Consider the following 13,413-nt stretch of genomic DNA (forward strand, 5'->3'; position numbering starts at 1 on the left):
ACATGGATAGGTTTTTCAGAAAGCATATCTGACTAGAATGACATTCATGAAAGAAATCATTTTTAGAGGTTGGGAAGGGCGTTCCATCCAGGTTTGCCTATCACCCAATCATTCGTGTATGAGTTATAAAAAAAAAAAGCAGCCAATCTGAACATTTGCCTCATTTATTTCACATCTTCTTACAGGTCAAAGAGTCTACATGTGACAATGTGTCTATTTATTATTTATATGCTAGTATTACCCATCTATGGAGAAGTAGAGAGAGAAAAAGTATGGTGAAAAGCAAATCACAATGTCATATGATTAGCTTAAGACAATTTGGGCCATAAACCTTCATAACACCACACAAAGCATCAAAATAAAAGCATAAAAATTCACCTAAGTCTCTAGACATTTTTGTTTTGGAGTCATCTGAGGATAGAGAGAGATACTATGGCTAAACCTTCATTTCCTGTCGGTGTGTGTGTTTGCACTGGTATTAAATGTTCATTTTTCTTTAAGCCTCTAAGCGTTATTTAGTCTGGCCACCAGGTAAAAAAAGAAACTAGTCTAGACATACTGATAGATGGAAAAGGTTTTTAAATAGTCACAGATTTACACCCCAAAATGTTAACCTCATAGCTCTTTCTTAGAAAAGCTTTTGGAAAAATATGAAAACATTATTTCTCTGCCAAAAGGGACAACATTAGGTCAGTCTATTCTCAGTTGTGACAGCCGATGCTTCCTCCCTCAAATCCTTAATGAGTCATTAATGATTAATGGAACACTAATCAGTTTCATTAATTCTGCTCTTATCTTTATTATTCCTTTTATTTACTTTTTACTTTCCTTGTGTTTCTTCTTTTGTTCTTACTTTCAACTTTCTTTACTTAGTTAGCTCTTTATCAAACTTGATTTAATAAATATATAGAGAATCCTGAACTCAATGAAGATAGAACATACTTTCTTTCAAATACATAGAACATTTACTACCACTGACATTGTTCCAAAGGAAGTTTCAATACAACGCATTTCAGAGTCAACACATTCTATGACTACAAAGCAATTAAATTGAAAATGAACAATAAAAATAAAAATAACATTTTTGGAAACTTAAAGGCGCACTCCTAGTTAACTCATAAATTAAAGAGGAAAGCACATGGAAAATGCAATATTCAAAGTTTCCCAAGAGTGAAAACTACCACACATCAAATCCTATGGGAAATGGCTACAGTAGTATGTAGAGGGAAATCTATAGCTGGAGATATATTTATTTTAAAACAAGAAAGACAGAAACAAAGTGAGCATTCAATAAAAAAAAAAAAACTAGAAAAGTATAAGCAGAATACAGCCTTATAACATTTAAGCAAAAACTGAAAATAAGGAGAAATTGACAAATCTAGAACTATCATATGAAACTTTAGCAGACCGCTATGAAATAGATCAATAAGACGAAAAGCAAACAGGAAGACAGAAAGTATACACAGTACAACTAGAGTTCCAAGAGCCTGGCCTCACCTCTCACCTTGAGAGGAACCCTTTTATTTGCTCTTGATTCCACTGGTGCCCACAGTCCTGCCACTCAGCTCTACTCCCACTATACAGTGCTGTTCTGGTCTGGCCCACAAGGTAGGTGGCTTGCCCTGTTTCTGTCTGTGTTGTTCAATTGCAGCTAGGTTATTTTCTTATTTTTTATTTATTTTTTCTTCTTTTAGTTTCTTTTTTTTATAGTATTTTTAAAATTTCATCTTTCATTATTATGTGTCTGGAGTAGAGGAGATACACTGACATATAAACTCACTGTGTCATCCTGACCACAAATTAGCTTTTTTGAAAATTTTAAAATTTATGTTTATTTTTGCATAGGCAATGCATGCACATGGTAAAACATTCCAATCAGAAGATACAGAATTCATAATAGTGTTTTACATACCATTTTATTCAGCTTTTCAGCAAATGATAATTTAATAAAATGACTTGTATTTATAAACTGGTTAAATTCATCAGTTTCATCACATTACAGGATATTTGTTCCTCTATGTCATTTTTCCTTCAAAATGCCCTTTGCATATAGCCCTTCTTTACCAGCCTCTGTTCCCCACAACCGTTCCACGCTCACCTATGCTTAAATATCACAGCTTTCCTATCCCGTTTTGACCATGATGTCTCCTTGTCACCACTTTCTTATCACTCCTCATATGAAATGCAAACCCCTGCAACAACCTCATCCCAAGTTCCTGCTCTCTGGCAACTAAACATCTCCTCTAAGAAGTCATCCCCAATTAAACCACATTCACCTTTCATCCCAGACTTTCTTTACATCTACATATGCATATTAGAGTACGATGTATCAGTCTGTATAAAATATACACTCACTGATTGGAATACATGTTTTTGACAACACACCAAGGTTAGGTAGTCAACAGAGTAAAATGGAAAGAGTCTAGGACCCACATTTAGATCTTTGTTCCACTATTGTGTGAGCCTGGGATAGTAACTTGGTCTCACTGAGTCATATCAGTAAATTGAGGATGATAATACCTAACTTCCAGGTCATTTTGAGGACAAAATGAAATAATACGTATGTAAAAAGTCCTCTAGAGTGGCTGGTTCACGGTTGTTTCTCAGTAAGTAATAGTTTCCTCTCTTTCCTGCCTTTCATATGTTTCTCAAGCTTATGACCCATTACACTGTAAGCAGCTTCAGGATTAGAAACTGCTGCCAACAAAAAGCAATGGCTCAGAATTCCTACCTTAGAGATATTCAGGTATGTGATGAAGATGAACACATCCTACTTCCTTCCCCTCTGCTCCATCAGCACTCCCACCAGAACGCTGGGCTACTCAAAGAAATATCACCTCTCAAAGACTCACATTCTCTCTACAGTCAGCACATCAGAAGGAAGTCTCTAGGTTATAGAGCAAAATATCCCACCAAAAGATTACAGATGGAAACACCAGGCACATTAACTGGAGGCCCCAACTCACCTGCCAGAACCAGCTTCCCTGAAGCAGGATAAAGGTCATCTGAAGAAGCTCCACAATGACATTGTTCCTTACAAAGAACTCCAAGAAGCCTATCAGGGCTGCCACAAAGACAGCCAAGACCAGCAGCTGGTGCACAAAGATGTCCAGCATTTCCCGGCCATGAGTGTGGTTGTACAAGATAAAAGCTGATAGAGAGGGAAAAAACAGTTTGCCTTTTTCAATGAAACCAAGGGACACCACCATTTCTCTTTCTCTCTCTCTCTCTGTCTCTCTCTCTCTCAGTGACCCCACACACAGAATTTTACACACTCACATGTACATGCGTACACACACACACACACACACACACACAAATCTGTCCAAAATAACAAGTGCTCTCCATTTCCCACAATAATGGAACCCTCTAGCATTTTTGGAGTCATAATTAACTCTTAAGAATGGAAATCTAACACTCCTTTTCCCTTTACTAACCTTTATTTCCTCGTCTAATATATCATGACATTTTCAACTAACTATATTTCAAAGCATCTTCTATGCAGGAGGATGAAAAATAAGTGTGATGGGGGCAGGGGAGCAAGAGTCAGGGTGAATTCACAGATGAATGAGACAAATCCTTGCCTTAAGGAACTCAGTCCATTGGAGTAAACAAATACACAAATCATAACAGTGGATTTTGATGGGTATGACAAGATGCTCTGGAAACTCCCAAGAAGCAGTAACTACCTATATGTTTTAATCCCATGAACAGATTTCAGCTTTATCTTCATGAGGAGGAAGAGATGTTCACTCAAAATGTGGTAACACCCTGAGATAATGAGAATCATGCTGTTGGTTGTTGATGCCCATCTTTTAATTAGCCTTTGTTCTCAAAGAGGAGTTAGCAAAAGTCCTCATCTTCAGATGTGGGAAGGAAGGTGGACAGTTAGGAAATGATTGCCTCCCGATAATCTGGGGATTTTTTTTAGTCCTATAATCAATCTATTTCTTATAAATATAACAAATGAAAACAAATCACTGAACACTTGTTTTCGCTGTTGCCCTACACAGTAACAGGAACATCAACTGAACAAAAAATGTTTTTCATTAACTTCTCAAAAATAGGACCCCTTATTTTCATGTGACTGATTTTTTGACCCTACTTATTATGTAATGGTGGAATTTTACTATATCAATATGAAAAACACTAATTAGTAGGTTAGCAAGTTGATGTGAGTGGTCCCCTCACTTCAGGATATTCATGCTTTACTTAAGTTCAGTTTCATTTGTTAAAAATGGAAATAATGATAGTCTCCAGGATAATCTAGAGATAAATAACCATGGTAGGTGTTAAGAATGATGTAAAATGTGAATAAAGTACACTGAATGGTCATGCTTGTCCTATTGTGCTACATGAGTCAGTAAGGAAGGAAAAATCCTTGGCATCCTGCATAGGACATCTGACTATTTCACCATGGCCCAGATGGCCTGGTTGATCAAGCTGGCACCAGGACACTAAAGGAATATTATTGTACAGGGCTATACAAGTGTCCAATGATAATGAAAGGTACAGGAAAGTACTCACGTATACTTACCCTCAACAAATAAGGCATTCGACAGCAGCAATTTGATTAAGGAAATGGGAAACGAATTGATGATAAACCTTAAGATGTTTGCCACGCCCACCAGCCCGAAGAAGAAATACATGGTGGAATGATGCCAGCTCAGGAGTTGGACCCACTGGCCCTCTTTATAGTTATATAAAGCCAAGTGGGGCCCTTCAGTAACAAACTGCTCTCCAAGCATGCCTGCAAAGGAACATATCACAGTTTTAGCAACCTTCTCCATAACTTCACAGAGAAAGCAGGAAGATAGGAGAGGTTAAGCCCATAGCTTAGTTAAGTTGAGTGTTCTTTTATGATGCTGATTCTTCTTTCTTGGCTTTTTCCCAACAGCTAAGCACTGGTGCCTACGGTTGGTTTTAGAGGTTCAAATACTGGTTTGGATGATCAATTTGTAGTCAAAGATATCCAATTTAGACAAATGGCTGTTTATTTCACATCTTCAAGCCTATCATTTCAGTTCCCACTTAGTTCTGTGATCAGTTCCACTGATGGTCTTAGTTCCTATTGTCACCTAATGACTAGATAAATCCTGAACGATGTGGGGTTTGGATTTGTGAGCTCAGTCCTACAAAGGCCTATTACTTCCTTCTGATACATCTTACATCTTGGGGACTTGCCATGAAGGGGGGAGTTGTGCTTGATTCAGAACAAAAATGCTAGAGTTCAGCTTTTCCCCAATTAAGGATAACTGAGAAAACACAGACAGATTATAGCACATGGTCTAGTCTGTAACACAAATAGTTAAACTTTCTTAAAGATGTTATGTTGTGTATTAACCTATGGAATTTGGCATGGCAATTCTTCCCATTGGAAATGGTTGCTCTATAATTTGATGGCCATAGCAAAGACCTAGTGCCATGAATAAAGCATGAAGAAATACAAAGGAAAATGAGAACATTATGCCTTTCACAAAGGAGCAGCTGCAGTGGAATTCTAAAAACACAGAAAATTTTCACAAAATCTTATAGTCAACGGAAAGGCTTTAGAATTTATCTGGCCTAACTTCCTTTTTCAATTTAGAAACCACACAGAAAAGGATGAAAGTGCATGAAGCAAGGTTTTCTTCAGCCTGATCTCTGTACAGTCCAACAGCAACAACTTATGATTGAAGCTTTCCCATAGTCACTTGATTATTTTGGTGCCATTTTGAAAAATGGTTTCTGATTTTCTGATAAATTTTACTCTTTAAGGCATCAGAATAAATTATATAAAATCATTTCATGGGCACCTGGTTTGATTCCAGCTCAGGTCATGACCCCAGAGCTGTGGGATCAAGCCCTGTATCAGGCTCTGTGCTGAGTGTGGAGCCTGCTTAAGATTCTCTCCCTCCCTCTCTCTCTCTCTCTCTCTCTCCCCCTCTGCCCCTTTCCCCTGCTTGTTCTCTCTTTCTCTCTCATAAAATAAAATAAAATAAAATAAAATAAAATAAAATAAAATCATTTCAGAGGTTCCAACTAATTCTATAAGGGAAACTCACCTTGAGTGGGCAGGCAAGTTAATTACTATGACCAACTCATTAAGGAATAGGCCTTTGTATAAACATGAAGTGTCCCCTTCTAACAAATTTTATCAGATACAAATTATAATCAGAATATGCATTCAGAGATATTTTTGAATAAAAAATTCATTTTCGCAATTTCTTGATTTGATAATTATCTCTTTGTGTGTAGAAATACCCAAAAGGAAAAAAACAGAACACAGAAATGGTCCACTCACCAGTTAAAGCCATGCAAATTATTGTAATTCCCTCCACAATATCCATTCGATGGAATAATGCTTTGGAACCAAGGTAGGAAGTCCGTTTGTGCTTTTTGCAGGCATACTTCAGAGTGCACTTTATGGTCCACCAAATACCCATGGTAATGAAGAAGGTTCCAGGGAGGGCATGACCTCTGAAACTCCCCATGTCTACCAAGATGAGAACATATAGAAGATGAAGACATTTTGTTTCCAAAATTTGACTAAAACATCACTTGTTCTCATAAAATACATGATTTTCAGATTATTATAGATACACCACTGAGTCAGAGAATTCAACATTACTGTCAACAGTAGTAGGTTCACTGCAATATCAACAATGTGAGTAAAAAGAAAAATTCATACTCCCTGAGCACTTACCTTTTGTGCTAGGCACTGTGTCAAGTGTTTAGCATGCAATCTCTACCCTAATTTTTACAACATACCACGAATGATGATTATTATCCCATTTTCAACTGGGATACAGATTTACAGAGTTAAGTGACTTGCCCAAATCCCACAACTATTAAGGAAGGGCTTTGCTGTTTTTAATAGGAAACTCAAAAGGATTTCTTAAAATGATAGCATGTGGGGCGCCCGGGCGGCTCAGTCAGTTAAAGCATTCAACTCTTGATTTCGGCTTGGGTCATGATATCACAGTCCCTGAGTTTGAGCCCCACATTGGGCTCTGTGCTTACAGCACGGAGCCTGCTTGGGACTCTTTCTCTCCCTCCCCACAAAATAAATAAATAAACTTAAAACAAACAAACATGTGCTACACTACAGAGTTACACTTTAAGCATATTTAGAGGAAAGTAATATGAATGTTTTACCTATATGTTTAAAACTTCAAATTTTATAAAATTGCCTATAATTTTTTTTAAGTGTATAATTTCAAAGTACCAAGCACCAAGTATTTGAAAGAGACCATTAGTGCTCATCAAATATCCATGTGCTCCTCCACATACTTTTCCCAGCCTCTCCTCCAGTTGAATCAAAACCATGCTTCTATCCCTTGGGATGGGCATTGAGGAGGGCACTTGTTGGGATGAACACTGGGTGATGTATGTAAGCCGATCTGACAATAAATTATATTCAAAAAATAAATAAATAAAAATTTAAAAAATAAATAAAAATCAGCATCTGCCCCCAAAAATAAAATTAATTAATAAAAACAAAAAGAACCATGCTTATAGTTCTGGTCAATGGACTATGGCATTTGTCATTTCCAGGTTGAGTGAGTTAAGAGCCTTTAAGTCTCCTTTCCCCTGCCTTGGCAACCCTGGTATGGCCTATCTGCAACATAGTGGATGGCCAACAAGCCTGCTTCGGATTTTGCCAGATACAACCCCCAATTGTGCTAAGTTATTGAACTTTTGAGATTTAATAGCTTAACCCAGCCTATCCAGATGGATATTAAGCCAAATCTAATTGTAAATTCTTTTTATATGATTGTTACATAATGCAGCAAATAATAAAAAGAAATATCCTCTGTTTTTGGTCAATGCTACAGAAAATCAGTCTTGAATTATGTAAGTAGCCCTTTTTTCAAACGCATTGTACCAACAACAGAATAACAGAGAGAGAATTCAGAATCATCTTTATGAATCTGACAGCAGGCCAGATGCAGGAGAACTGAAAAAAGGAGATTTCAGGTTTCCCTTGGCCCAACAGAGTGCTTTATCTCCTTGGGTGGGTACTGGGCATCTCAGTTCAAGGAAGACACTTTGGGTTACTTCCACATCCTTCTGACACAACTGTGAAGTTTCAAGGGGGAATTGTGAAGTTGACTCAAACAATAAGAGTCTCTTAAATTTCCAGTCAAGACCCCAGATGGGTACTTTGCACACCCCTGAATCAGCCAAACCATCTAAGAGACTCTAAGTCAACATAGTTGACTCTTGAACCACACAGGGCTGAACAGCTTGGGTCCATTTGTATGCAGATTTTTTACAGTACAGTACTCTAAGTGCATTTTCTCTCCCTCATGATTTTCCTAATAACACTTTCTTTCCTCTAGACTTTTGTAATAATATATAGTATTTATATATATATACATATATATGCATATATATACACATATATATAGTATGTGTGTATATATATATATATATATATATATATATATGGCATAAAATATATGTTAGTTGACTGTTTATGTTATCAGTAAGGCTTCTGGTCAAGAGTAGGCTATTAGTAGTTCAGTTTTGGGGGAGTCAAGGGATTTTCAACCGTATAGGGGGTTGGCACCCCAAACCCCCACATTGTTCAAGGTCAACTGTATATCACATAGTGCTAATGGCCCGTTCTTGTCCTAACTCTGACTCTAATTAGTGGTGTGGTTTGGTGAGTCTCTTAACCTCTCTGAGCCTTGGTTCTTAATAAAAGAAGGAGATGGCCTAGATGACACCTGGAGTTCCTTTTCTGCTTGAACATTCTGTGATTCATTATCCTAAACACCATCTTTAGCAGCATTACTGAATTCTCCTGTTTGTCTTGGCTTATACAGTCATGTAGGGTTGAAAAAAATACTTTTATGTGGGCTTGAAAAATACATTCAGACTGTAAATTACTTGTACTTCTCTGGAGAAGAACTTGTTATGTTTTAAGACGCCTTAGAGGTTTTATATTCCTTGGTACAGGAAACCCATTTCAAGAAGTTATCCTAAAGATACAGGCACCATTTAAAACATACATATGTCTAAAATCAGGAGAATGATTAAACAATTTTTGCAGCCACTAAAAGTTTTTAAATAACTTAAGTGATATGGGATATATTTAGTGAAAAGAATAGCATTTTTAAAACTAGAGAAAGGGCTTTGGATTCAGACTGACTATATCTGAATCCCAACTGTACTGTTTACTAGCTACGTAACTTGGGCAAGTTATTTAAGTTCTCAGTACCTCTGTTTCCTCTTCTGTAAAATGGGACAAATATAACAGTACCTACCTCCTAAAATTAAAATGAGTTACTCCAAAACAAATAATCCACAGTGGTATTAAACAAGATCATGTAATCCTCAACCTAGCTCAAACTACCAAAGTAGAACAAAAGTAAAATCAAATGAGAAATTCTACTTGGAAACTAACTGCTGCAAAGCAAAAAGCATCTATATAATTCTCTTGGAAATCATTTGTGTACTGCTTATAACATTTCTCCTGCTGCTGTCTTAGAGGGTTCCTGGAATCTTTTGTGGTTATTTAATTCCTTCAGTGCATTTAAAGAATAAGCTTCCTGAAAGCAGGTACCAAAATATATTCTTTCTACTCACCCACTAAATTTGGATAGTATCTTATACCCTATGAGGTTCTAACTAAGCCCTTTTTATAATATATGATCATATATTTATAAAACATCTCTACTCTGATTTCTCAAAGTTCCCTCATACTCAACATACCCACGAATTGAACGAATCACCTTATATATCCACCCACTACCAGAAAATAATTTTCCCTCAGTCACTTATTTTGTTAATACCACCACCATTCACTCACTTATCCAAACTCAAAATATGAAAACCATCCTAGAGTCCACCTATGTCTCTGAAAACTAATAGGTTATTAAGGCCTATTGCTTCTACTGTCTTGCATCAACTGACCCCTGCCCCAAATTTGGCTGACTCCTCTTGCTGTTTCGATTTTATCTGCTTGGGGAAATACCCCCTGATGGCCCAAACAGGAGAGGGTCCCCTTATACCTTTTCAAGGTACCCAGTTCTTATTTTAAATGAATTCTTTGTGTGATTAGTTATGGAAAGTCTGTCCTCTGCATAAGCTTCTATGTCCATCACTATTGAGAGCCTGTCTAGCAGGCAACTGGGGCCTCTCAGAGGTTAGGAGCTTGGGCTACATTCCATTTTTTGATGCCCTGAACCTGATAAATTTAAAAAGAAAGAAAATGACGGGGCGCCTGGGTGGCTCAGTTGGTTAAGCATCCATCTTCGGCTCAGGTCATGATCTCACAGTTCGTGAGTTCAAGCCCCATGTCAGGCTCTGTGCTGACAGCTCACAGCCTGGAGCCTGCTTCGGATTCGGTGTCTCCCTCTCTCTCTGCCCCTCTGCCACTCATGCTCTATCTCTCTCTGTCTCGAAAATAAACACTAAGAAAAAAAAATTAAGAAAGAAAGAAAGAAAGAAAGAAAGAAAGAAAGAAAGAAAGAAAATGCCAAAACAGGGTTACAGAAACCATGGTTGCTTTTCAATGTTTAGAGCTACCTAATAAATATCTTCAACACACATGCAAAATATATTGCCACATGAAATTTTAAATTTGGGGACCTTCTTCAATGTGTGGCTCTGGGCAAATAATCTTCCTGATTTACCTTCATAACCATCATTATAATAGGTTCCTGTTGCCCCCAAAGCTGAGTAAACCAATATATCTCACTCAGCACAGTCATTGGGATGTGATAGGGCAGCAATGGTGAGTAGAAGGTTTTTGAAGAGGGATATGAGGTAGTCAGGGTTAGAAAAGAAATGAGGCATTGCTCCTTCCTCAGTGATAGAACTTCTGTATCTTTAGCCTTTTAATTCGAAACAATGTGATGGTTCAATGGTTCTCTGTTTAAAAAAATTCAAACAAGGGGTGCCTGGGTAGCTCATTCAGTTAAGTGTCTGATTCTAGATTTCGGTTCAGGTCATGATCTCACAGTTCATGAGATCAAGACCCACATCAAGCTCCATGTCACGATCTGCACTGACAATGCAGAGCCTGCTTAGGATTCTCTCTCTCTCTCCCTTCCCCTCTCTCTCTTTCTCTCTATCTCTCCCCCTCCCCCACTCACACTCTTTCTCTCGAAATAAATAAACATTAAAAAAAAAATCTCAAACAAAAAGAAGTCAAAGTAGGCTTGCTATATTTGCCTGGCGAAGGGACCCAACAGACCAAGTTGCTCCTGTCAACGACAATGGTACTCATTTTACTTCACTTCCATTGTGGAGAGAAAAAAAAACTGCTCAAATCCTCAAATATAACTTCACTGTGATCTCCTAGAACACCATTATCCATAAATCTATCTTTTATTTCCTGCTCTACTATTACCTGAAGTTGCAATTTACTGCTTGTGAAAGACAAGTAGTCCAGAGTTCGATTCAATTTAAATCCAAAGATCAGACACGTCCCCCTTCAAAAGAAAACACAGGGCTTTTCTCACTGGCAAAGCAAATCATACTTACCAGACAACCAGCAGAAACCTCAGGGAAATCACCAGAATAGGAAACAAAAAGGTCTTTCCTCAATATCCCCCCTGCCTGATCTTGCCACTTATAATCCCATGGGGAAAGTGGTTCACCCAGGCCTAAAATGGTGGGCTGCAATATTCAATCACTGGTTCCCAGCTGCAATTCATCCTAAAAATCCATACTTCTCCTCCATTAAAAAAAAAAAACAAAAAAAAACAAAGAACAAAAAGCAACCCTCTGTCCCTAATGTCCCTAATGACAACCAAACATCATTCTCTGGGCCAATAACAAGCAATGACACCTGACATGCTTTTTGGCCTCTTTTTTTCTCACTGTGCCCCAAACTTACACACTCACTTACCACCCTAAAGGGAAATATTTTTAATTTCTAGCACTTAGAGATAACATTGGACAAATCCCAAGATCTAACTCTGTTGTCAATGTTAATTCCTGTGTTACAGCCCCATAAACCAAACAGACCAAGCCTGCACACAGAACTCAAAATAGCTCACAGAATGAGATTCTACAGTTTTCTTAGAGGAATCTCAACCAAATACCAACTTCAATATAAAATGAATACCATGGGGAAAACTAAAATTTCATCCTGAGCCACCAGCAAAATAAAGTATTCCTAAATCTTAAATAGTGATTCATTTAAAGGTACATTTGTAAATCCCAATACACTAAGCCAATTTAAACTATTTCTTAACTTTGCTTTACCATTTGCTTTAACACTTAAAGCAAAGTGTATACAAGCATTTGTAGCTTTAAAACTCTCTATCATTTCATATGAAATTTCAACTATTTCAAAAGAGTTTTCTGAGTTAAATTATCCTTACCTTTACACTTTCTTCAATGTAAAGTCCAGCTCAATTCTCTTCCCCCAAGAATTTATAGTGGTTCCAGCCTCAAGAAAGAAAAGTAGATACTGACTGGTCTAAACCTAATTACTCTTCCTTCTTAGACACTAAAGCAATGTGTTTATGTTTTCCAGCATGAAGGCAGCAGATAAACCTTCAAAATATGTCACAATGCCTTCATAAATGTAAATCTTGGGGCCACACCCCTTTGAAATCCTACTTCCTGTCCAAACATTGTGTCATAGAGTAGTTCCCAATAAGACTCACCTTGCCACACACCCACATGACCACTAGCCTCAGATGTGTGTCCCCTGCTGTGAGAACCAAAGCCAATGGAGCATGTGTGATCTTTGCTATCTCTTCCAGGTCATCGGGATGGACAGAAGACAAAGAGAATGGTATGGTAGCAGTAATATAACAGAGCATGTCCAATAAGTCCTATGAAGACAAACCATTTCTTAACATGCAGTGCCTCAAGCAAAAGATTGTCACATGAGCTAGGGTTGGAGTCATAAAGAGTAAGAAAAGATGATGGAACAAAATTGCTATAGGTCATCAGTGCACTTGTCCTCAAGGAATACACAAACTGGTAGAGAGACAAGTGTATAAATTATTCTAAGCCAATGTGAGGCTTATATAAAGTGAAATGGAAACAAAGAAGAAGCAAGCAGCAGTTTGACTTTAAAGAGCCAGCAGCTGCTATCCTGCCTGTATACAAGTCTTATTTACTCTCTCAATGATAAACCCATGGTGAGCAAGGACCATATCCTCTATAATGCTTTGTACCTAATTAGCACTCAATAAATAGCCAATGAATGATGAGCTGCTGCTTGAAACCCCACCATCTTGAAAAACTGACCTGGGTGGCAACCAGTATCAAAAACAGCTAGTGTAGTTAATTAAATGCAGATTCTTTGGACCCACTTCAGATTTACTGAATCTACCATCAGGGGGCGGACCATGAGTGGACCATTTTTAATAAGCACTCATCAGTTAACTTTTTGTATTCTTGAGTTTTGAGAACCAAAGGCTTAGAGTACATGAAGACAAGCAGAATAACACCAAGACA

General features: G+C 37.6%; 1 protein-coding gene across 5 annotated transcripts in view; it reads right to left on the bottom strand.

The window, feature by feature from the left end:
* Positions 1 to 13,413, bottom strand: part of TMEM45A (transmembrane protein 45A) — an 87,051-nt gene that overhangs the window by 17,006 nt on the left and 56,632 nt on the right. For 3 of the 5 annotated variants that reach the window (XM_086675619.1, XM_086675618.1, XM_086675620.1), the window contains exons 2-4: positions 6,284 to 6,475; positions 4,538 to 4,750; positions 2,967 to 3,151 (exon numbers count right to left, since the gene is read on the bottom strand). In XM_086675619.1, the coding sequence (XP_086531745.1) occupies positions 2,967 to 3,151; positions 4,538 to 4,750; positions 6,284 to 6,473 (588 nt within the window). In that variant the 5' untranslated portion in view covers positions 6,474 to 6,475. Of the gene's footprint in view, positions 1 to 2,966; positions 3,152 to 4,537; positions 4,751 to 6,283; positions 6,476 to 12,323; positions 12,509 to 13,413 lie in introns of those variants that run through there. The other 2 variants (XM_025913343.2, XM_086675617.1) reach the window with 2 other exon arrangements.

This window comes from Puma concolor, chromosome C2, assembly GCF_028749965.1.
Source record: "Puma concolor isolate L17-30 chromosome C2, mPumCon1.1.hap2, whole genome shotgun sequence".
NCBI classification, from domain to species: Eukaryota; Metazoa; Chordata; class Mammalia; order Carnivora; family Felidae; genus Puma; species Puma concolor.